This window comes from Meleagris gallopavo, chromosome 12 (assembly GCF_905368555.1).
Source record: "Meleagris gallopavo chromosome 12, MGAL_WU_HG_1.1, whole genome shotgun sequence".
In the NCBI taxonomy this organism is placed as follows: Eukaryota; Metazoa; Chordata; class Aves; order Galliformes; family Phasianidae; genus Meleagris; species Meleagris gallopavo.
Window position 1 is genome coordinate 6,729,114 of NC_139415.1, and position 26,120 is coordinate 6,755,233.

At 38.0% G+C, this 26,120-nt stretch overlaps 1 protein-coding gene across 8 annotated transcripts in view; it reads right to left on the minus strand.

The window, feature by feature from the left end:
• Window positions 1-15,568, minus strand: part of CGNL1 (cingulin like 1) — a 51,469-nt gene extending 35,901 nt beyond the window's left edge. For 3 of the 8 annotated variants that reach the window (XM_085233585.1, XM_085233578.1, XM_085233586.1), the window contains exons 1-5: window positions 14,543-14,781; window positions 11,866-12,027; window positions 9,428-9,651; window positions 1,371-2,969; window positions 762-856 (exon numbers count right to left, since the gene is read on the minus strand). In XM_085233585.1, coding sequence (XP_085089711.1) covers window positions 762-856; window positions 1,371-2,951 — 1,676 coding nt within the window. In that variant the 5' untranslated portion in view covers window positions 2,952-2,969; window positions 9,428-9,651; window positions 11,866-12,027; window positions 14,543-14,781. Of the gene's footprint in view, window positions 1-761; window positions 857-1,370; window positions 2,970-5,472; window positions 5,589-9,427; window positions 9,652-11,865; window positions 12,028-14,542; window positions 14,782-15,428 lie in introns of those variants that run through there. The other 5 variants (XM_085233580.1, XM_085233582.1, XM_085233581.1 and 2 more) reach the window with 5 other exon arrangements.
• Between the last annotated feature and the right edge of the window lie 10,552 nt (window positions 15,569-26,120).

Below are 26,120 nucleotides of genomic sequence, written 5' to 3' on the forward strand. Positions count from 1 at the left end.
AATTTCAACTCCAAATGTTTTCTGAAAAATTATCACTCAATTCTTTAATTGCAGCTCTATTCTACAAGACAACTACTGTGGAAAGAAAAATATTCAGAATTACACAATAAATACTGAAGTAATTACTAGCGGGTTTCTCTAGCCCTGACTACTGCACCATTAAATATCTCTTAAGCAGCTGCCAGAGCTACATTAGCTACACTGAATCCGAGAAGCCTCAGAAATGCAAAGAAAGAATGCATCATGTATATCTTCATTTATTCATCCTTCCTTCCTCCCTTTTTAATAAGTTGTCATTAGAAAATTCAATGTAAAAAGAAGTTCCAGTTGGAGAATTTATTCCATGCACAGAAACAAGAAAAATTCTGTCAAACCTTAAAATGTAGTGGTTTTTTGTTTGTTTAAAAACAAAAACACAAAGAGTAAAATTAAATTCCCATGGAGTGTTATTTAAATTCTTCATGGACTGCAACATCACATTAAGTTTAACTTCAAAATTATTTAAAAGAAGGAAACATAATTCTGATTCACAAATTTCAAATACTTTTAATCAAATCCTGAACAATACCCTTACAAGTTCCTGAGCTGGGTATTTCAACATCCTCTAGTCCCTTACTGGGCACAGCAAAGATATAAAACTACAGAATAGTCATTTAATTTAGTAACAGCTTTGATTTTACAGCTTCATATTTTAAATGTAATTGAAAATAAACATTGAAAAAACACAATCTCCCCTGTAGAAGTTAATTATGTTTACTAACCCTTCTTTAAGGTAATTGTAAAGTATTTGCTTAGCAGTCTCTTCATTTGTTTGATGTGCAACGTCTTGCTGGCCTTTTAAGAGATCGGGTGTTGCCTGAAAGGATAAAATGTCAAAAAGTACAATCCTAAGAGTGTTGTACATACAATCCCTACAATTTAAATTATCCATTATATTCTACGCTGAAGAAATTTATGTTCTGTGGACCTCAGTTTCACTAACATTCACTCGAGTTTGGGCTTACAGAAAAAAGGAAGCTTACACTGCGCCAAAAGAGTGAGCATCATTTTGTTTAGAGCTGCACAGATTTCAGCATCCTCTTTTCATGCATTTATGCTTATGAATCACCACAACATCTTTTACAGTAATCCTCCCTGTCTCTACTTCTTTCAGCCAGACAAGAATGCCATTGTTTTCAAAATGTGCTTTCTATACCCTCAACTATGGCACTAATTTTTGTATTTAAAATTTTTATGAAGAATTCTGCTATCTTATTTGGAATTATTGAATCATTTGATTTTGTTCTAATGAAACAGAAAAGCATGCATCTAACAGTATAAAAATTGTAGCATGCTACAGGGAAAAACATACAGAGTAAATTTGAAATTACCTGTATATTAGGGACGGATGAAAATGTTTTTAAAGAAATCTTTTTGGCTCCTGAATCAGGTGGAATTGTGATTCTGTTTGGCAACTGCAGAGTAGAAGTTACTGTTCCAGCTTCCTCTCTCTTTTTCTGTCCTGGAAGTGTAGATGACCTAAATACGAAACTCTTAGTATTGTCTCCATTCTGTTTAAGATGCTGCAAAGAAGTGAAATGACTGTTCTGAGAGTCTTTACCAGGCGTCTGCAGCTTTCCAATACTTCGAGCAGAAATTTTCATCTCTTTGGAAGGTGGTTTCTGATCTCTGGATAACTGCTTCTGGAAGCAAACTTCAGATGGTTTTAGCAAGTGCTCGGTTGATTTACCTAAGCTCTTACTCACTTCACCCAAATAATCTGAATGCATATCAAGCTCTAATGACAAGGCACTGTCAACGCTTCTTGACCTTTTACGATCATCTGGATGAATTCTATTCCTTTTTCCTGGCCTACCTCTTTTATGAGAGTCAACTTTTTTATCAAACTTCTCAATTAGCTGATCTACTCCTGGAAGTGAACCGGTGTCAATATCACGACCAGTCCCAGGCAAAAATGGGATGTATCTTCTGTTTTCGTGTCGATTAACATTGTCTGCATAAATCGCGTACTCTTGATCATCAAGTAAAAACCTGTATAATGAATTTGCAGAAGTGGGAGTAGCTGATGAAGATGATGATCTTCGTGAGTCCAACACTGGCCCAGATGAGTCTTGTCTGCGAAAGGGAAGTACATCTGGTCTAGGCTTCCTTGTTTCTGGATAGGCAGCAGGACTAAGACACGGGGATCTTCCTGTAGATGAAAATGATTCTGATACACCCACCTCACTGGGGCTGATTATGCTACTAGGACAATCCAACACCTGTTTGTTTTGGTCTTCTATGTCTACTGTCCTGTTCAAATGTATTTTTTTTGAATTTGCTTTGGTTGACTCTGCAAGATACGTATTTGTTTTCTGTAAGGATATGATTTTAGAAGAAGAAATCCAAGGCTTTACTTCAGTTTTCTCTTCATTTGCAAAAGATGTAGATTTATTATACACAGAAGACTGGCAATTTTCCAAGTTCAAGTTATTTTTCTCAGGATCATAAGGCTGTAAAAGCTCAGGATGTCTTTGAAAGTTTAACAAGTTGGAGGATTTCAATGCTCCATCTTTAAAATCTGATATTCCACTTTCATTTTCATCTGCATTGGTTATCTTTAGGCTTTTAAATGCACAGGGTTGTATGTGCTGTGTTCCAGGAAAGTCTGTGCGTTCACTGTTTTTGTCCTCTAATTTAAAAGCAGTATTGGAGTCCGTGACTGACTGGCTTACAGTCTGAGAAATGACCTGATGTTCTTTTCCAGAAGGAGGAGGATTTTCTGACAAACACCCTTCTGTATTGTTCAGCACTATGTAAGGATGCCCATCAATTCCTTGCACTCTAATACTGACACCATAAGATCCTGCCTTAGAATTTTGCCCATTTCTATTTTTTTGAATCTCCTCACTTGCAAGTTCAAGAGTAACTTCATAGTCCTGCTGCTTAAAACCAGCAAAATATGACTCCATGATATCAGAAGATTACAGCTGAATTAAAAAAAGGAAAAAAAAGTTAAACATTAAAAAAAAAAAAAGATTATTTCATTTATTATTTTAATTAGCCAGTCAGTACAACTCTGAAGATTAACATGCAATGAAATCAGTATACATGCTATACAAAGCCCGAAGCACATACATGAAACACATGACTGACCAATTCTGGGTCAAATGCAATGTTATTTTATGAATGCAACTGTTATGAAATAACAGTTTAGACTGCCTACACAGTTGCTGGTGCTGTTTGCTTTGGAATCAGGTGATTTCACATATAACCAACCCTAGTGCAGCTTTTTGAATCACAGCAATTCTTATTTTGAGCATCTCCACTATATTCACTGAGACCGTAGCCTTTGCAAAGCACTGATAATTTTATAGCCAACACTCAGTATCAGCCATACAAACATTTAAACATAAGCCCAGGAGAGCAAACCACAGCCAGGCATTTTTAGGTTGTGACTATTACGTAACTACAGCACTGCCAAAAAGGTCAATATCCTCAAGCCTTTGAGTTGCGCTTATATGTACTTTGCTTTCAACATTTGCTTTCAGAAGTGGAAATGTCACTGCTTTCTCTAGTTTCATCACTCTGTGGTGATTTCTATTTTATTCATTTTGCAGAAAAAAAATATAAGTTGCTTCAAAAAATATCTGAAAATAAACTTTTGAACTAAGCTGGAGAGTAGAGCAATCAGAGAACCTTGACAAACCCAAGATCACTAAATGATGATGAATAATAACTAAGGGGAAACTGAAACAAAAGACCTCTGTAATCATTTCACTCGTAGCATCTCAGTGTGAACCATATCCCCCAGATACTCAAATAAACAGCAGAACTGTATTCTTTTTTTTCTTGAGAGCAAATTTAAAAGTTTGGCTGAATATTAATTGATTATTCTAGTTTCCAACCCATTCTTCTCCTCTCAAAAACAACTTCTTCTTCCTAAAAAAAACTCCAGCTCTTCCTCAACAGTAGGCTTGCTTCATCTGAAGAAAGCAGCATGTGTGTTTGTCTCTAAAAGCTACAAAGAAATAAACGTATGCCTTCTTTCTGTGCACTGTAACAGTAAAGAGGAAAAAAAACTCACAGAAATCAAAGTTTTAAAGCCTTTTTTTTTTTTTAATAAAACATTTTTTTTCTTAACAGTGAAAAACATACACGAAAACACAGCTGGCTCTATCATTCAAATATCTGAAGGCTTTACTTAAGAGACCCTGTTTTGTTGATTGTCAATGATCAACATTAAAAAAAGCCTTGCTGCTTACAGTCATTTTTACATGTTTAAAATCTTGACAGCATCTCAGGCTTAGGCAGCAATAGATTGAGAAGACTCAAGCAGGGATTTTTCCATATACTGCCCCACTCCACCAATGAACTTCATCATCACAAAAACTGGAACATTCATGAGTGTACAGCTCAGTCACAAAAGTTTTCATACTGCAAATTACTGAAATTCTGACATCAGATAGAGGTAGTAGATGACAGCTGGGGGCACTGACAGCTACAACTGTCTAGTTTTAATCCTCTTTAAGTCTACCAAAGCTATCAAATGTTATGACAGAACAGCCTGTTTACTCTTAAGCTTATGAAAAGGAGGTTAGATATTTTAACAGGACTTAAGAAGTCATTTTTCCTATTGGTGTAGCTGCTTCTTGTCTTCTTGTAGTTTTTTAAATAACAAGAAAGTGGTTTTTGGTGAGGTGGATTTTTGTTGGTGGTGTTTGTTATGTTGTTTTGGTTTTCTTTTAATAGTGAGACATAAACTCTAAGTTCAGGTTTTCTGGCACAATAACACCTGAAAACTAAGTAATATAGTCCTGTTAGTAGTTTTATGTGTAGTCTCAAATGAGATTACATATTGTTATTTTACAAGATCAGTTCTTATCTCCTGTTTGTGAAGAAAATATCACAACAGCATGTACAAATTAAATAGGACATAATAAATAGCTACTTCAACAAATTATTTTATTTTGAAAATATTTAACTAAAATGACAGAGAATAGTCAAGGACATGTAATTACCGCTGTCTTTCAGAAATGAAAAATTCAGTTGCAATTTAGAACAATAAAAGTATATTTCTATGTTCTGAATGGTAACTATCTGCTGTTCATAACAAGTCAAATTTTACTGAGCAAAGTTTACCTGAAAACTTGCAAACATTCAAAGAAAAAAAAAAACTCACAGTTATCTATTGTTGCAACGTTAGCTTAAACATAGCTGGATTTACTGATCAACAAGCTCAGTAAAGACATCAGCTGAAGCAAGTTCAGAAGAACATAGAATTAAAGAATCAGGAAACATTGCTTCAGATACAGCGATTACTCCATACAAGGTTTACACATAAAACAAGAAAGTTTTCATTATATTTCCCAGAAAATTGATTTGAAATTTAAGCAAAAGGGTCATTTTCAATGAAAGAGCCCCTTGAAAATTGTTCAGAATACGCTGTTTTGACAAATGTTTTCCTTCACTTCAACACTGCGTTTTACCCACTGGTTTAAAACATCACAGCCCGCAGAGCACAATCCCCAAGAGCAGCAGTTCTGGCACTGTTATCTCAGCTGTACAATCCCCCTCGTTCTCCTCATGACAAAGCCAGATCAGCTTTACTGAACCGGAAAAAAAAAGAAAAAAGTTTTCTATCAGATCAGCAAGTAAGACACTATGGAACAATGGGATCACCTATTCTGGCAACAACGTGGCCTTGGAGCAGCTTAAGGCAATCACAGAATTCCAAACTCAATTTATGTCTTAACAATATTTTCAGGGGACAGAAATATTTATAAACATTTCCGGGGACGGGGGGGAAAACCAACAAAAATCAACCACAAAAAATCCTCGATGGCACTGAGAGCTGTTCAGACCTTTCTTTTTAAAATAAGCCTTCTTAAGGGCTTTTAAACATTCATCTTAAGTAGCGGCCTCAAGCTGGCATGATAGTCATTGGTAGTTATACCATTTCCAAGAAATGGTCAAATTTTTCTTAACAATTTATTTTTGCCAAGAACAGAAAGTATGACACAGGAGAGATTCTAATGACTGAAAAGCCAATTACTTTGCATTTTATTCTGCAGCAGTTTGTGATACAATACCTTGTTAAGTAACACCAGAGTGGAACACAAGGTTTAACAGGTCAAAAAATTGTTGTTTTTTTTAAATGCTCCCAAACATGTCCTTTCACAGCTAGTGCCACCTATTTTAATGCTAGCTACTATGAATTACTTGAGACCAACCTTACAAAATAAAACCGAAGTAATTTGGAACCCCTTCAGCTCTCCTTGCCGAAATGAGTAGAAAAGAATGCCTTTGAGAAACATCCTCTGTGCCAGAGACGGCTGTTTGCTTCAGCAGCTATGCAGCCTTCCTAACATTACGACATGCAATTGTGTCCACTCATCCAGTTCAGTTCTTATTTAGCCAAATCTTCAAGACAGATTTGTCCAAAAATGAGGCTTCCCAATCCTGCTAAGTGCTACTCTCTGCATACATACAAAGCTTGTTTTCTTGTCTCCTACACCCTCATTACTGAGCATGCCTCTAGCATATCTGTAATAAAGCACCTCACACTTTCTGCTTCTAGCATGCAAGCCAACTGGCTGCACTGGATAGTCAGAGCTCCTAGGAAACAACACAGAGATGCTGACTGCCATGTGGGTGCACACTATTACTAGGTCCCACCAGCCACATTCCCTGACCTTCTCAGAAAGCCATAGATCCCTCATGGATGCTGTGTCAATACGTGTATTCTCCTCTTCCATACATCTACTGAAGAACTGTGTAAAAATACAAGGAATCCAACTCTTCCACTTTTCCCAACTGTGTAGGATTCTCTGCTGGCTCTCTTGAGAACAGAAATACAGGAAATCTCTCATATCCAATATCATAAGCCTAAGACTCCTGAAACTGAATTAGCTGAATATTTTTCATTAAAGGAGGATTAGGGCATACCACTATCTTCTTTCTGGAAGAGTTAATTTAGATGAATGCTCTTGTCCTCAAGTTATTTGTCTTTTAACTAATTCTTGCTCTTGGACTAATGAAGAAGAACCTCCAAGCTGTTGAATGACTTCTGAAAAATTTAAACTTATATAGCTCTATCCATACCTCTTTTTTAACAGTTAATGGATGCTTAGTCCAGATTTTTACACACACACAAAGAAAAACTGAAGGACTGGACTGTCCTTCCACTTTACATAACATTGAGTTTGCTCTCCAGCTGACTGTTCAGAAAGCATGAGCAACAGCAGACAAAGTGGGTGTCAGGTCATTAACAAACAACAGTGCTATGAAAAAAAGAACAGGAAATAACTTTGGGAGAGAAAAGGAAGGAAAACTTACATACTGTGAGGATACAGAAACGGAAGCAGATAGGATAATTCATGGAAAGACCAAAACTGTAATGTTTTTACACTCAGTGGAACACAATGTCGTAAACAAGCCCAGAAAGCATTAGGGGAAACTAAATCACTGTAAATGCTACCTACAACCTGAGACTTTTTGCAAGATGAAAACGGGCCTGGGCTGCAGTCTGTTCCCTTTACCTAATGTAGAAGACAAGTCTGGGGTAGCTGAGCTCACCTGATCTGCTTATGGGAGAGTGGAAGTTAGAAAAGTGAAATCTGAAAGCTCTAGGTGTGGAACTGTTAAAAGGAACTGTGAAACAAAGTTATAATGTGAACTGACAATCTCTGGAAAACTTAACATCTTTTCTGACCTTAAGAGAAAAAAAAAAAACTTATGTTTATTTCGCCCTCAAAACCTGGATCCATGTAGGTATGGAACACAGGTGTGGAGTTTTTGTTTGGTTTTTAAATGAAGCTGTGATTAAATATAGTAGTCCCTGAACCACAGACAAGTCAAACAGTAGGAACTGTTCAGCAACACATGTTAGCAGGGGAGTATTTCAAAATTTCTGAATCAATTACTTTCACTTCTATTCCATGAAAAAATATAATTCTCTGTTCAGATTTCAGATAGCAGTCTACAAATACTGTCAGAATTTCCTACATGAGGAAGAATTCAAAGTAACACTTTCTTCCATAGCTCTTAGCAAAAGCAAGCAGCCGTGGTTAGGCTAGCATGGATCACTAATATTTCATACATTTCTCCTGAAAAGCAGTAGTTAAGTCTTAGATTTGCTGCTTTTAGAGATGACGTTTTCAGTTTCAGCTCTGTCCAAATATTATTTGGACAACTTTATTCAGGTACTCAACTAGTAAAATACAATGTTAACAGCCACCCCTTCAGGAACAGGAAAAGAGCTGTCTTTGAGAAAACTGAATAGAAAAAACTATTCACAGCAGTGAGAGTAAAAGCTGGGCCTAACAATACTGCTCCCTTCCTTGGCTTATACTCCCTCTGGCTGAAAAATGTTGTGTGAGAGGAAGTCTAAATGTCTCAAGTTTAAAACATATTGTTAGCTCCATGAAACTGCACAACAGATTAGCTAAATGCTTGAGCTGTGTGACAACTAACAGGTTTTGTCTGTCTATTTATTTATTTATTTCAAAAGGAAAATCTGCTTCAATGGCTGTGAGTCAACAACAAGACATTTTGGCAGATCCTCAGGTCTCATAAATTGTCAACATTTACTTGAAGAAAAGGATATCCCATTGAAGAAATGCACATCCCATTTTCTTAATCTATTATGTATGAATTTAAAAAGTCATAATTTCACAGGATTTATCCCCAGAAGAAAAATCATATGACCTAATGACCCAGCTTTTTCAGTAGAAATGGAAGTCTTCATTTTTTATAATGATAAAAAAATGCTCCAAAAACCTCAACACTTATCACATTATTCTGAATTGTATTACAACTGCAATATAAGTGCCGTAGCATTAACCTACGTGTTCTTTTTCTTTATAAAATAATAATTTTCCAGACTCTCCCAAATCCTAAGAAGGAATTGATCAGAAACTGAAATGCATTAAAATACAAAGACAAAAGACAACCTATATATAAAGTAGTTTATGCCTTCTGTCTCAGCTTATCCCTTCACACACGCTCCAGTATTCAGTAAAATCACTTCGGGAAGGTGGAACACTACACTTGTTTAACAGTTGGTACAAGCTTCACATAAGCACAAATACTGCCATAAGTGTACTCACATCTCTATAGTGTTTTGTCTCCCACAGAAGCTAACATACACCTGCACACGCTCTTTTTTTTTTTCCCCAGTACAACTGAATCCAACTTATTGGGGCTATCAGTTTACACATCAAGTATCCAACACCACTGCAGTACAATTAACTTTTATAAACTAGAAAGCAAGCAAACAACAGAACTTTGTGAATACTTTTTTTTTTTTTTAAATGACAAATTAAAAAAGAGAAGGTTAAAAAAAGATAATAAAGAATGTAGTTTATTCCAGTTGATCAAATTCTACGGTTTCATATCTACTGAAGAACTGACAGAAACAACAACTCAGTAATACAAAGATACTTACTGATTCTAAAAACAGTCTGTGATTTCAAATACAATAGCTGGCTTGTATCCAAACATCTGATGTGATTATACTCACTCCACAAGAGGTTCTATGTTGTTTCACTACTTTTTCCTCCAATTGTCAGTCTTAGAAACTTTGTATTTTGTTCCAGAGGAAATTATCTTATTACATCCCAATGATACCGTTACTGTTTAAATAGAAGAGGGTGTATCCTGTTGATGTTTCTATTCAGACAAAAAGATCAAGTTTGTTAAAATGACAGCGTTTTTTAGAAAGTCCAGGTGAAAAAAGTAAAGCACAATCAGAATTACAGCAACTTTCATTAGTTTTGCTAGTGCTTAAAGAATATTATTTATAGTACTAAGTTTTAAAAATATTCCCCTACTCCAAAATTATATATTTTAGCTTTAGACATTACGTATCACTGACTTTCCTCTCAGTATTTCCACAAAAACAACCTTGACTATGTAAACTATAGTTACAGCAATACCACTGACCCACACAGGTGCAACCAGCACAACCTTCACTACATGTGTGTAGCTGATTTCTAAATTTGAGGAGCTAAACTAGTACAACTGCATGCAGAGATCAAGGTGTATAACTAACCTATACGAAGACACACACAAAAAGGTTAATCACTAAAGATATACCCGCAAGTATTTAAATACAAAAACTACACATAGAGGAGACTTTAGGAGTCAGATTTACACAGCCAACATAAGGCCGTGGCTTCATGCGTATTCAAGCTGGTTATGGCTCTCATTTTTCTATTGTCACGTTTAGTTTTAATTACACTGTATTCTTCAAACACTAGCCTCTTTCAGCGAACTCCACCATGGATTTTAGAACTTCAATATACAGTCTGAACTGTGGGCTCTCAGCCCAGCCACGAGACAACAAGATGATATCGTGGTTCAGTCTGAGAGGACTTGAGCAGAGGATAGAGACTAGATAACTCCATGGAGGAAAGCGGCTTCATAGCGCGCTCCAGGAGATGCATCACTTGAAGGACTTACAAAACCTAAGCAGACAGAGCTGCACAGTGTTGGCTCTGCTTGTACACTTCAGCTGAACCAGTTCCCACAGATCACCACTCTTCTCACCCTCGCACGGGAACAGAGTAATTGCTGGGGGGAAGTGAGAGAACTTCATTACGAGGCTTCAAGCGTTTGAGGAACTGTATGCAACATTACATACCAACTGTTCTTGTAAATAAAGGCTGCTGCTGAACCAATTAGGGGAGCAAATACTAGTCATTTGTTGTGTTGATGTAACAGCTAATGGTCTGCAAATGACTACATGAAGGCATACCCCCGCCCAGTAACAGCTTCTGAAGGTCTAACAAAATATTCTGAACTTGATTCACATCACTGAAAACATTTCCCTACATCTAGAGAAAATTTTTACCCGCTTCTACCTTATGTTTTATGTTAAAATAGATCACAAATCTTTACCCACTTTTGAGTGCTTTTACGTGCAGAAAATACATTTTCCTCTTCTATTAAACTTCAGCTGCTCAGAATTACTGAGTTTATGTATGCACACGTACACATACAAAAAAGCCACAGGCACACATACACGAATGTGCATGCAAAGGCAGCCTAGCCAACAAGTCTCCTGTTCAGAGTACATTTACACATTAGCTACTAAAGAGTTATTAAGTTCCGCAAATTCCTGGAGTAAAACTCTTATCATGCTCAGACAGCTGAGAGTCATGCGGCCATTTGAATGGAAATGACTCCTAGCATGCCTGCATGACGGAGCACGAGGACCCTCACAAAAAGGGGCAGTTTTAGACATACCGTAGGCATCCTCCAGTCTCACCAGGCTTGCTGGCGCTTTTTGGTATTTTTTTGATTAGTTTTTTTTTTTTTTTTTTTTTTTTTTTTTAAAGGAAGTGCTTTCTAAAACACCTCTTCATCTCTATTTCTCATTGCTCTCCGATTTTAACAAAACTAAGCAGAATATGACAAAATTATTAGAAAATATTCACTATTACCATCAACCTAGTTAATGGGTCTTGGAAATACAGGAGATGGATCAATTTAATTTAGAAAACGGAGTTAATGTTAGCAAAAAAAAAACAAAACAAACAAACAAACAAAAAGCAGTTAAAGGCATACACGGAAAAATTACACTAGATATTTAAAATGTTCGGCTACAAATTTCGTCATTCATTCTATTTCTCATAAACCAGAAGGTTTTAAGGCTATACTTGGATGAACTCCTTCAAGAAGGCTGCCAGCTCTCTGCTGGCAGAGATGGTACAAGGTCACAGCAATACCCTGAGCTCTAATCCCAAACAGTCGTGACTCCATGGCTACCACTTCACTAGATCTTCAATACACACATTCCTAACATGTTAATTTCTCTGGTTTAAGCATTAAATTGTTACACTCACACATTCTGAAATATACTACTATTTAGATTTAACTCACCCCAAGAATCAAAGTCAGATCTCTGAAATGTGTTAATGTTTCCAAATGAACACGCCTGAAGCAATACTCCACAAACACAAACAGCACCTTCCCTCATGCAACAGACTGGCAATTAAACATTCTTCCACAGAAGGAATTCTCCATCCTTTTGTTAAGGAAGGTCTGAAACATTAAAAAATAGTAACTTATTTCAAGCACATACTATCAACACAGCTTTCAAGACTTACAAAAAACACCTATGAACTGCCAAACGTCTCAAGACAGTTCCATCTTATCCAGTATGCAGTTGGTAGGAACAAAACTGGAGAATTTCTGTTATCTTCATTGCATCCTGCCTATTCCAGATACTAAGTTGCTCATCTTTACATTGTAAAGTAGTTCTTTGTAAAGGCTAGCTCTGAATCATATAATTGAACTAATCAGGTAGAAGATAACTCCCTAATAATACTAAAAAGGAAGAAGTGGGGCAGACAGGCAGAAAAGAACAAGTACAAATTTCTTAAGTCTGCTTCACCTGAATACATAGGCAGTAGCTCAATCACTGCTGCTAGTGTTCAGTTACACAGAGATGGTGCAGAGGTGGGGAAAATGGCCCATGTTAGTGTTCGTTGTCATTTTTTGGAAACCTGCTAGCATCAGTGATCTTGTTCAGATATCTGTCATTTCCCCTCCATTAAGACAGGCAGACACAACAAAAGGCTGAATGCCATTTTGTGCAGTCGGGCTCAGGTGCTTGATATTTACAGACACATTTTTGTATCTTCAACATAGTAAAAAGGTGAGATAACAACTATAACAACATCACTATGACTATGTCTTCAAAAAAAGCAGAAATAGTAAAACACCAGGCTGACAACAAAACAAAGCTTTGGGGTAATTTCTCACATCTGCAGAATTATTAGACCTCCAAATCCTTACGGTTGGTATTTTTACATAAGAATCTGTCCAATGTAGTCCAGACTTACTAAACTACATGCAACAAGGCTTTGCAAAAACATTTAACTCATGCTGCCTCACAACAATTTAAAAATTCAAGTTCGAGGTCATGCCATTCCATCTACACATTTCAGATTACACTGCAGACTCTAGTCAAACCAGTTTCACCAATACTCCCAGAAAGATCAACTTCCTATTACACAATGCAGAAGAAGAAACACAGTATTGTCACAAACTCTTTGTTTCTGCCTTGTCATCTCTTTACTGTGGTAGAATTCCTTGCACGTGACCCATCACTGCACCACACACCATTTTTACCATGAATTAAATTCCCCATCTCCTGTATACACCTCACCAGAGGAAACCAAAGTGTATTCTCAAATGTTTTAATAGCGATAGTGAGAACTAATACTCAATTAACAGAAACTGAAATAAATTGGTTTGCTTGGAGGTAATTCAGGCAGCCTAAGACAATCTCTTCGGGATATTACCACAAATTCTGTAAGCAAACAGATTAGCAATGAATGCCCCTCCCTCTTCATGACTATCATAACATTAAGGGCATTTGCAAAAATAATCCTTTTCAGTGGGTTTAGAAACAATTTCATCTGCAATTCAAGTATGCATCAACCAACTAGGACTTCTTTCTGTCTACTCATACATTTGAAGAATACCTCTATATTTTAAATAGATACTTATGTAACGTATCAGGTATTTAAAAGAACTCTCAGTGTTAAGCTATTAAAAACATCTTCGTCTACTAATAATGATCACTTATTATGTGAAAGATAATCCATCTTAATATCACATATGAATTTTAAATCAAAATTACAAGAACTGCTTTCTAATGCCACACTGAGTTCTCCGTTTCAAGTTTGTAAATAGGCACACAGATAAAAGCACATCTTTCAAACAGTAATGTGCAAGTATAGTTGACTGTGTGCCAAAGAAAGAATAACATGCAATAAAAGCATGATAATTCCCGCTAATAACATGACACATTCCTTTACCTCCTTGCTATAACGCAGTGCTTATCACACCACTAATGGTAGATCTCAGTACTCTATGTAAAGGTTTGCATGCATCTTTTTCCAAAACAAAAGACCTGAGTTCTTACTTACACTCTAACTTCATTTTTAAAGCAACAACGAAATCTTATTAGCTGCATCATACACCTCTTACGTTCCGCTGTGGTAACCAAACCTGGCTTAGTGTACAACGTGCATATATGGGAATTTACTCTGGGTGAGGAAAAAAATTCCATCACATAATGACATGTCTAGAAAATATAATTGTTAGCAAAACAAGTTCTCACAAACCACCTTGAAAAATTAATCAGTGTTTTGGTTTTGCCATTTTAATTGTATTTTTTATGAAAGTTTTAAATGTCTGTTAAAACTTGCTCTATAGAGAGCCTTAACTGTGAGTCTTGTGACAGTTTGTTGTCAGTATAAACATCAGACTCTGAATGCCTCGAATTCATATGGATATCATCTGTAATGATACCACAAATCACCGTATCCTAAGGGGTGTCCGATTCATCTACAGGATTCGTCTTATGAATGTATGCAAATAACGTTGAGATAAATAAAACCATATTCGAGGACAGGTTTCCACTATTTTTACCTTGCTAATTATTCCAACTCCACTGCAGTGAACTTCAACAACTATTTTGCTTTAAAAGAAAAGAAGAAGGAAAAAAAAAAAAGCACAAAGAAATTCGACACTAAAGCAAACTTACAGGCAAAAGATAAAAGCCGTACAACTACTCTTTTGTCGACGGCAGATGCTAATCCAAATTCACCAGAGAAGCCGTACGGCAGCGCTGATCAACGAAGTTGTCACCAGACGGCAGAGATATAAACCATACATCCGACGCAAAGTTAATCGGGCAGCGCAAATGGCTGAAGCGAGAGCCTTTCCCACGATGCGAGCACACACAAGGCGGACACACCCTTTCGTAAAAAAGACGCCAATTTGTGGAGCAAGAGGGAGACGAGCACGTCGGACTGCCCCCGCCTCAGGAATGCGGGGAATCCCGGAGGAACGTGCGCGGGCACGGCGACCTGACGACCTTCCGCGGCCCTCCGCGCAGCGCCCGCTCACCTGAGCACGGGGACCCCGGCGGCACGGCCGGCAGAGGCACTGCACCGCCGCCCGGGCCAGAAGAGACCCCTCCCCTTCACGGCAGAAAAGTTCAGGGCTCGCTGGAGGCGGTTTTCCCGGTGGCTGCCGTTCCCGCGGCCCGCTGGCAGCGCGCCCGTCTCCGCTCGCCGCGCCCGAAGCGCTGCCCCGAGGGGCGCCGGGGGGGGGGGGGGGAAGGCCCGGCGCTTTGCTGCCCGCTGCGCGGCACGGCCGTGCGGAGAACCGCTCCGTGCCTGCCTCACGGCGCCCCCGGCCTTCGGAAAGCGCCGCACTTAACGGAGCGAGGAAGGGGAACGCCAGCGACCCGCGGGGAGCCCCCTCCACAGCCCGGCGGCCCCGCTCCCCGGTGCCCGCCGCGCTCCGCTCAAGTCACGCCGCGGCCCTCCGCCCGTCACGTCCGTCCGTCCCCGCGAGGAGATACGGGCGGCGCCGTGCCGTCTCCCCTCGATTCCCAGCGCCCCCGTCGCCACCACTTTTCTCACCGTTGCCCTCTCCAATGACTCGGAGCCGCTCTCGCCGCCGCCCCGGGGCAGTCCCGCTCTCTGCCGGAGCCGAGCGCGGACTGCCCGCCCCTCCTGCGGGGGAGGGGGTGCCGGGGCTGCCGCGCCGCGCCGTGCCGGGGAGGAGCCCGAGGGGGCGCTCCCTCAGGTGAGCGAGGGGCTGCCTCGTGCGCGCGCTGCGCTTTCCCGCCCATCGCCTGAGGCGAGCGCGGCGCGCTCTGGGCCGATGAGGCACCCACACCGTACACCGCTCCTGCTTTGTTCCGCCTGCGGCAAACGGTGCCGGGACGAAAAGGGGCGGCCGGAACGGTCCTCTAGTGCAGCAGCCCTGGTCCAGGTACCGTCAGCTCGAGGCCGCCTGTCAGCCGAGCGTTGTTTGCCTGATGAGTGCGGCGCGGGGGCGGCTGAAATTGCTGAGGCAGCGCGGGGACGGGGCGGGCAGCGCGGGTCTGAACTTGTGCAGGTGAGGGGAGCACCGCGCAGCCAACGGGGCGGCACGGCCGTCCTCAGAGAACGAAGCCACCGGTGCCTCTGGGCACGCCACAGCTGTCCTCAGCATTCTGAATGGTGCTCATTGTGTCTTCAGTTAGACTGGAAATACAACAGGTTGCAGATTCTCAGGATAGCCTCCTTTTGTAGCGAGACCTGAAGGGCTGCCATGCTGCAGCAAGGCTCCCTTCACCCGTGTGTGAAGAAAGGACACGTGCTATGGAGCCAAGGTTTGCAAGTATGTCATTAAAAAACAACAACAAATACAACAGCAGCTCCCTATAAGCATCTCACAAGAACCGGGCCTCATTTATTTTTTTACACTGCCAGAAATTTGTTTCTTACAATACAACTTGTGTGGTAAGAAAAAAATTCTTGTAGCAACTGTATAGGGGGGAAAAAAAGGTTTGTGTCTAGAGCGTGGAGAGGAATATGCAGGGCAGTGAACAGAGAAGAAAAAAATCTGTATATAAACAACGAAAGCCACTTGCAGAGCTGTTCTGCTGGAAGCATGTGGATAAGCACACATCCTCTTTCAAATCCAGCTGTAACTGAGGTCACTGCTCCTCACATTCCTGCCAAAGCTGCTCTGCTACCTCTGATGTGTTTGCAAAAAAAACCTTAGCTAGCAAACATCTACAACATAAGCTATAGAGAACTGCATTACTTGCTGTAGAGAATGTCCCTGTCTTAATTAGGATGTATAAAAAGTTGTTCAACAGGAAAAGGAACTGCTCCCTACAACATCAATAATGCCATTTCTGGGACACCCTGCCCAGTTTTAGGGCCTGTGTTGGAAAGCTGTTAAAGTTCACACAAATCTGCACCAGGATAGAAAATTAAGTGTGTTCTGAGAGTTTATAGAAACATGTATATTCTACTATTGGTACCTGCAAGAAAAATAGTTTGTGATAATACACTATACTGGTGGTTTATCCATAGAAATAATTATGAACTGTGTCAATTGGACAAATTCTAAATAGTTTTCTGAAGAGCCAGCTAGAGAGGTGTCATCAGACATCTAATAAAGATGAAGACATTGCTAAGAGGACCTGTCATATTAGGGTGACAGGGACTATATAGACTTGTGGATCTCTCAAAATGTTTGTTGAAAGGAAAGCCATAGTTGAACTATTTTAGATTCTTCTGCTTCTATTGCATTAAGTTGATCTGACAGAAGATACCTATGAACCACAACAGCTAGAACTTTTGTTGCCATCTTGATTTTTTTAAAAATATATTTCCAGCATTCAAATCTTGTTTTTCATACACATTTTTTCACATAACCAGTGCACACGTCTAATCATAAATCTATTTAAGTAAAGGCTTTACATATTTTGCTTAGCTCCTTTCACTGAGGTTTTCAAAATATTATCACAAGGTTTATCCCATCACCCTCCATCTATAAAATTGGGAAAGAAGGTGTGGGAAAGAAACAAAAGTAATTAAACTGTTTTTCACAGAGTTACACAAAGTACACAGAGTTGTCAGTCAGATACACGTACACACATCTGTGTTTTATTACAATTGAAGTATGAAGAAATAAGCTGATAGTTTGTTCAGTTTCTTACTGCAGTTTTGTAATGTTTGAAGGAATCAAATTTAATAAGCAACAAAATTCTTCAGTCAAGGGGTGTGTAATTATCAGGTTGTTGTTACAGGTTAATTAAAGCATGTGTTCATCAACAGTTATACAATAATGCATTTCCATTGCACTTAGAAGCAAACCAGAAAAAAAGCACAAAATATTCAATTATTGCTAAAAAAAAAAAAAAAAAATCAAGCTATGACAACTAAGCATCAATATTATATAGTCTCTGATTAGTTTTTTCATGATGCATTACTATCAGATAGCAGCTGAGGAGTCAGTGCAATGGGGTATATTCAGTATTAAAATGCTTAGAAAGCTTTTCTTCTGCTCTGCATTTCTCAGTTTCACAAGTGTTATTTTATATGATTTTTGAACTATATACATATATATAAATACAAAATACTGATATTAAGCATGTAGTCCAGCTGAAATTACTGCAAAAGCAGAAGATTGTCCAGTGAGATAAGAATTTTTTGAAGAAATGCATATAAATACAATAATAAGATAAAATTACACTGAAGATAGTTAGGTCATTTACAGAATATCACCTCAGTGCAGGCTACCATTTCCTTTCTCACCCTCAACCACCAACTTTTCTCTTCCTCTCTTTTCAATAAAAGCTGTTGTCCTTGTTTACAAAACTGGCTCAACATTATGATTAATGTCTCCGTCAGTCCAGGCAGTGTGTCATCCGGCAGTTGTGAAATACAATACTAAATGGAGTATGCAGCTAAAGCAAAAACAAACAGAAATGCTCTAGCTTGTGTTGTAGATTAATTCCAGCTGCTAGCTACTCCAGCACACCTCCACAGTTGCATAGCACTCACTAAATTCAGCTCTCCTTCCTCATTGAGTCAGACTGTAATGAAAGGTTGGTGTTAAAAGTGCCATGCTTGGCTTCCAGCAAGGTGCACCTCTCTCTGTTACTATTCTACTACACATTGAACTGAATTATGACTTTTTATTATAGTCCCCTGGTTTCTTTGTTGGAAAAAAATCTAATAATCACACTGGAGAAAGGTATACAAGTACTTTGAAACACTGCTTCTGACCATCTTTTACAATTACATATCGCATTTTTTCTCATTATTTTAAAAGTCTAGATGTCTGTTGTTTAAGAAATGGCAATTATCCCCGATATTACGGTACTCAGTAAGATGTTTAATAGATATTTTAACCTATTTCTTATTTAAGGAAGCACTGGCTTAAAAATTCTGGCCTTCTTTCTAGTCTCTACCCTTATTTTCACTGTCTTGTTTTCTGAAAACATTTTATCTTAAGTACAGTGTTTACAGAGTTGTTTCTAAAATTAGATCTGTGTTTGTTCTCAACCATTTAAACAAACTTTACAAGGCATTTTTGTTATATGAGCATGCAAGTGTACCCTTTTGGAAAAATTATACCACTTTGGTAGCATGAAACACTGAAAAGAAGCTATATTTTAAATAATGAATTTACTTTGGTATAAATTTATTTCCAGAGGAGGAATTGGGTTATTTGAAAAAAATTAATTTTATACTTTTACCAAATGTTTTTTAATATATGACTTCTGCTTCCTCCAAAGACAAATAACTTGTGGCCCTTGTTTTTCCATCTTTCTTATTTTCTTCCTCTTCTCTTATTATTGAGCTGTTTGTTTTGGAGGATTGTTAGGTGCTGGGTTTTTTATTTGTTTGTTTTGTTGGTTGGTTTTTATTTTTTCATCCTCATCTTTTACGTGTGTCATCTCTTATTTTCCCATATGCAGCTGTCGTGGTACTGCTGATACAACCCAGAGTGCTCAGTTCCCTCTGCTTCCAACCCAGACTCACAATGTGGAGAGGTGTGTAAAAACATTCTAAAAGCCTGAATAATCTCATCCATTAGGGCAACTATCCAAGAACATATTTACATTCCAAGACTGATTTTTAATAGGACTGTAAAATGTGGTAAATAAAACGTCTAAAGTAATAGATGGAATTGTAGAGAAGGAAAGGAATATTTTCAGATGTCCTCAAGAGAGGAAAATGCAATTTTTTAATCTATATTAGCTAATCCCTGGGAAGGAAAAAGTTAGTAAGGGAAAATTTAATCCGTAATTTGTCACTGTAGAATTACATTTCATTTCAGTTAGCTGAAGTCTATGAATACTCTTTCTACTGAGTATAAGACTATACAATTGTTGATCTTATGCACATAGAAATAAAGAGAGATACAAAGGTGGAATGTCAGTGGAAAGTGAAAAAAAGACACTGCTGACAGGAAAATACAAAAAACTTTGCTGTGTTTCAATATTAAAACATAAATTAACATGTTATCTAGTAATTAAGTGAATAATTAGTACTGCTATGAACTTCAACTGAAGATTGCGGACACTTCTACATTCAGCCATCATAAGACTTTTGGAACTCCTGTTCTTCTTTGACAACTTTTGGCTCCACTTGGCCTTCTTCCCTCTTCTTTATGATATGGTCTGGGATCCAACATCATTCAAGTAATCCTTCCGAAGATAAAAAGTTTTTCCAAGAACATAGAAATCCTAGATACTACTGAGTGCATCTATATTAAAGTTCCAGAAGAACTGTAATGTTACCTGCTTTCCCGTTGTCTACATAGGTCTGCTTGGACAAGTCCAACCTACTACTTTCTGGCAGTCAGCCGCACCCATGGTACAGGAGCAGGCTGTTTTTTAGTGGTAGCATAGACCGGCTCTCCATTTTGCACAAATAGTGGGTAGCATAGACTGGCTCTCCATTTTGCACAAATAGTGGGTAGCATAGACTGGCTCTCCATTTTGCACAAATAGTGGGCTGCATAGACTGGCTCTCCATTTTGCACAAATAGTCAAAGCTAATAACCTAATGGCATTATCAGTGTATTTATTTGATTGTTTCAGTCATTGCATTCATAAATGTTGGCTAATTTATCACAGAAATAGCATTACAGTATCTTAAATGGCTCCAATGCTCTTTATGGATGTAGCTCTCAAGTACTGTTCTTCTTATCTATTTTGTAGTAATGTCCTCAGTATTAGGACATAGTAGAAGACTTTGTTGAGCTCTGTACAGATACACATCCCTATTAAAAAATTATTGTCAGTTTAAGTAGATAAATATTTAATAATGAAGAAAGAATAGAGAATTTAACAGTTCCGTCCTTCATCCTGGAATAATATTACTTTGCATAACATCACAGAAATTTAATCATGTTTTATGTATTTGAAGTTTAGCCTGGCATAAATATTTGCAAAATTAAGTTATATACTTTTACGGTTAGCATCTAAAGTTACATTCTGGAGACTGAATATTGTCTGTGTTTCTCAGAAGTAGTGATCTCAAATCTTATTTGTATTTATTTAAGTAGTTTTATTTTGCTTACAGTTTGTATAAGAGATTGTCTTGTTTCAGGGTATGTAGGCAGTTTAAAACATATCTGATGTACTAAAGAAATCCAAACATGAACAAAAACAATTCTCATATTTTAAAATGCAATGTTGATGAGGAGGATGAAGTCCTTTTTAGCTTTATGTACCTGTGAATTGTTCTATAAGTCATGTAAGGATTTGCATCATATTCAGCTGCCCTGAAGATGTGTGTATGCCTTTGCTATTAACTAAGAATGACATCCAGCAAAGACTACTAACTTCCATTGAAATCAAATTATTTCAATAGGGAAGTAAAATTGTAACTATATTCTTTGGGCTTAGACCCTAGAATCAGAGATGGAATTATCTCTATCCTGCATAAAAATACATTGTTAAAATCACTTTTTTTTTCCCCTATAGTCATGCATGGATAACTTAATTATTTATTTTTCGTCTTTTGGACGAAAATAAGAAAAGATTTTCAAGCCCATAGAAGTCTAAAGTAGCATCTGATTCGACCTAAGAATTTTGGTACGTTGGCAAGTGTACTTCTATGATGTTGTACAATAGCACCACCTCGTGGCTGTAATCATTTTAACAGCTCAGCTGCTTTGACAAACATGCATCTGATTAGCTTGAGAAAAAGAATTATCTTTAATATTCTTGAAAATATTTTTTATCTCCAGCTGCTCTTCTTAATCAGAGAAGGAAGATAATGTAGGTAGTTTTGTGAAGCAATATTTTAGAAGAGATATCAACATTTCAGAAATGTCCTATGTAAGAAACATTATGCATGTACTCACAACAAAGATATTGGTTCTTCTATTTTAGAGGTTACTAATCACTCCTGATTCTCATGTTCTTAATGTTCTTCGTTAATGCACTGAAGATGAAAAATATCAGCATCTTTGCATGTTTAGATAAAACCCATAAAGGACATGTTAGGAAAGGATCGGAATATTCAGCCATCATAGCTTTGTCTTGTCAAGAGTGATGCGAAAAACTGCTTAGGCATGTGCTTAAATTAAATTGCCTTCTTCAATCTCACTCATTTCGATGTGACATAAACAATTATTCAAATTTAAAGATGGAAAATAAGTCCAGCATACCACTTGGAGACTGAACTGGGGACAAATCCAGAGGTTTCCATGATGAAGTAGGATCTGTCTTTGGCACTCATACAAAATCTACTTGTCTTCAACAGGGCTTCAAGCACTCACAGAGATCTGTTTATAAAGATTTTACACTATACTTAATTGAGACACTAGTTTTCACTTAGTACTGTTTTTTGAATGTACAGTAGCTTTTTCTGGTTAGATAGCATTGAGTGACTTGTAGAGGGTGCTCTTAAAATAGTGGTGATGGTAGTACTATACTGCAGTCAGTATTTCTAAAACTTATCAGTGTTAGGATGTTTATACTTAGCAAGAAAATTGCTAACCAGCACTTCTGTTTTACTTTGGATGTGGGCAAGAGTTACTATCCACATTTGTATCCAAATGCATCCTTGGAAATTTTTCTGCAGTTGGTTTATTTTTGCAAGTATGTTTCTGCCAAACAATGATAATATCTTCTGAGAGAACTATTGATGCTGTCTAAAACAAGTTGAAAGAAATACAAAATCGAGCGTATTTTTAGTCACAAGGCCATTCAATCCTGGATAAGAACTTACTGTTCCAAAGAAATCGTTTAAATACTCACAAAACTTCTGTATTGAAGCTGTTGCTCCCACATTATGCTTTCTGAAATACTGTTGGGAAATATACTTTATTTTATTTTACTTTGGCTGGTGGATTTCGTTTGTGGCGTGGTGGTTTGCTCCACCATTCTCCTAAGATACATGTTTTTTATAGCTCTTAAGCTGAATTATCAGCAAAATAGACTAAATCAAAGTTTGTCCTAGTCTTCTTTCCTCCCCCCCCCTCCTTTATCCATATAATTTACATGTTTCTGGGTATTTTTATGTTGTCGGTGGATTTTCTAATATTAAAATCTAAGTTCCCTTTAGCACAGCCAACAGATGATCTAGTTCATAATATATGCTTGAGAAACATTACCTCTTTCCCAAGAGGCAACCAGGGAGGGTTAACAGCTCTACGACAGGCACAATTCAGAGCATGCAAGTCAGTGCAGCTTGTTCTGTCTAGGGAATCCCTCTAAGCTTTTTTGGATAACTTCAGCAGCATCTACTCTAGGGAGATTTTGCCAAGTTCACTCCATTAGGAAACCTTTCAAACACATATCAAACCTAACAGATGTTTGCTGGCATTTGATGAGAAGGACTTGGCCTGTTGCAATCCAGTTTCCACATCAAATTCATCACACTATCAACTTGTAGGTACTGCACGCTCCTTAACACGTTTGTGCATTATGTCATAGAAAGGGACTGTATGTTACCTAGGATTATGACTGCAGGCTTGCCATGAGAATGAAATTCTGTCTTTGTGAGAGCTGGCAGTATAAGTACTTCATGCATCAGGCAACTCTGTTCAGTAGAGGAAATGACATTGCCTGAGGTGCTGTGGTGGAAAATACTTCTGATGCGAGTCATATAACAGCAGGGAATGCAAAGATAGGGAGTCTGTCTCAAAGAACTTGCCTTCTTCAGGATTTAGTACTAAGTACTAGTTGAAAGAAAGAGAAATCTAGGCTTCCTCACCTTTAATGGATATACTAAGATAAATAATCATCCTTAGTTCTCTTTCCATCACAGTATTTCTGGTCAGCGGTTTTTTCACTTCTGTAGGGAAAACTAGAATGGAGTCCCTTAAGCATCCCAATGTACTGGGTTTCTCAAAATAGGAAGTTATAAAAGCAATTCTAACACCCTCAGTAAGATTCAGGTCTTGAACTCAAACTTTTTGTAATTGTTCATCTTCTAATCACTGAACTATTAGACATAATATTTGTGTGAGAAGGTTGGCACATATTTCTAACTCTAGGAAAGAATTCAGAAATGTGTTTTGGAGATTTGTACATCTCTACAACTCACATTTAATGACCTAAATGTCAGAAACAGATGAAATTCAACACCCATCACCCTTTCTTCTGTCTTCAGTGATGACCGGTCTGGGTGTAACCTCCATCTTGGTCATTGTCCCCTATGTGGAAAGAGGTGATGAACTTTATTGTGAGTTAGAGATTCTACTGTGCAGCAAAACATAAAAATAGCACAAACTCTGCTTACCTGACCTGTAGCAACTCACAGAAGTTAGCCAACTGTCAAAATTGAACCTGCCTTTACTGGCTCAGTTTTTTTTTTTTTTAAATGCAGTCTAAAATTCTTGAAAATCTTAAAAGTTCAGAAAAAAATGCATTGTGTAGAACTTACATATTTTATGCAGTGTAAGTTGTAAATTATGCACATGTTGGAATGAAAAAAAGACAAATGGAACCTCTCACTGGGAGAATGCAAACCAGAAGACAGATAGCTTGTTTTGCTTTGGGCAAGGCATGAATGCAAACATTTAGAATGGAGAACCTCCTCTTTCCTTCTGTGGCCTCTCTGAGACATAATTACTTGGAACTATTTACCCACTTCCCTTCATTTAGGCCCCAGGTGCAGATACTCTAGATATTGAAAATGATTTTCATTCTTTTCACTAGGATGAAAAAAATACACATTGAAACACTCATATTTTCCTTTCTGAAATCCGGGAATATGAAGTGATATGACATCCAAATATATATTTTGTGCCTATTTTTTTTTTAACAAAAGAGAATAAAATGTAAGAGTGGAGGGAGAATCGGTGATGCTTTTCTTTCAGACTGCAACAAAAATATTTGTTTAGTTTTGTTGGAACAGCAGTGGCAGCTGGCAGTGCCTTCACATTTACGTGTTTTCTAACACTTCACTAAAGAGATACCTCTAATCTTTGAAGAAAAACAAGTAATCTAGTTCTGTGAATGTGCTGACCTATGCTTATCATGTAGCGACTCTGACAGCTTTCTTTTGTGATCAGAATGTTAGCCTATCTTTAAAACATGTCCTTGAAGTACAGCTAGGCAGATCTGGGCCTACAGCTTGGCATGTGTGAAGCTAGAGAACTAATGGAGATGTTGTACAGTTAGAAAATGAACAGTCACTCTAGAATTTAAAAAAAAAAAAAAAGAAAAAGAAAAATCATAGCAGAGGCTCAAAACCTTGGCAGGAAAGAGGATCTCTTTACTACCCAAAGTATCTCAAAGCTCACGCTTAGTTTCCCATCCAGTTTCTCTCAAGGAGGAAAAAATTGAATTACACTTCTTCTTCTGTTCTTACTGAGAAGTTATGCTATTGAATTTTTAAGAACACAAACAGAAAACTGTGGGACACTGTATAGATATATTTAGTGATTAACAGAGTCCACAGCTATTTGCACAAATTGTATTCAACTTCTCCCTTTCCAATAAAGGCCATCAGTCAATCTCAGAGTAGCCCAGGTTACTTAGGGGTAGCTACTGGGACTGACTCCCCCTTGTTACAGCTGCCAGGCAGTGGGCCCACTCTCAGCAACAGCCAGCTGGCTTTGCTGTGCATTTCAGCTTCCTTCAAGTTTTCATGTGGACTTGTAAAGCTGTTGAGTTTATTTTCCCTGATCAGCTTATTTGTTGTTGATCCAGAGACTTTCCCCACTGCCATGACTGCTGCTGATGCAATTAGTTTGCACTTGGAGTTTTTTCCATGACCTCTTTATTCTTTCATTTCCTCTGGTCTGCACTGCTCTTCAGAAACTCAGATCTGTTTCATAAATTTCGTTAGGTTTCAGGTCAGTTCAGCATTTCTCTGTTCTGATCCTCTTGCTTGTCCAGATCCATAAGTTTCTTTTTTTACTCTGCTGTCTTCATTAGAGCAACAACTGATCCCTAGCAGACTCGGACTTTCTCTAGATTCCTACTGCATACCTGCCAAACCATATAAGCAATTATAGGGTAATCTTTCTTTTAGATCTTTTTACAGCACAGGCACTTGTATTCATCACTGATAACATATACAAAACTTTCTTTTAGTTAGAAATAAAGAACTTATGCATAGAACTGTGACAAATAACAAAGCAAATAAAAACAACTTATTCTGTGTTCATCTTCTGGTGTCAAAAGAAAGGTGTAAGTAGCATCTCTTATAGAAAGGAAAATTTGAATTCTAGACTGTAAATCCAGACATTCAAATTTTCTGAGGCAGTCTTAAAAGAATCTCACTGTTAAGAGTAGCAGAGTATTCTTCGACTAAAGAGAGCAGTTCCCAGAACATTTGCCTTTCTTTAAATTAAAA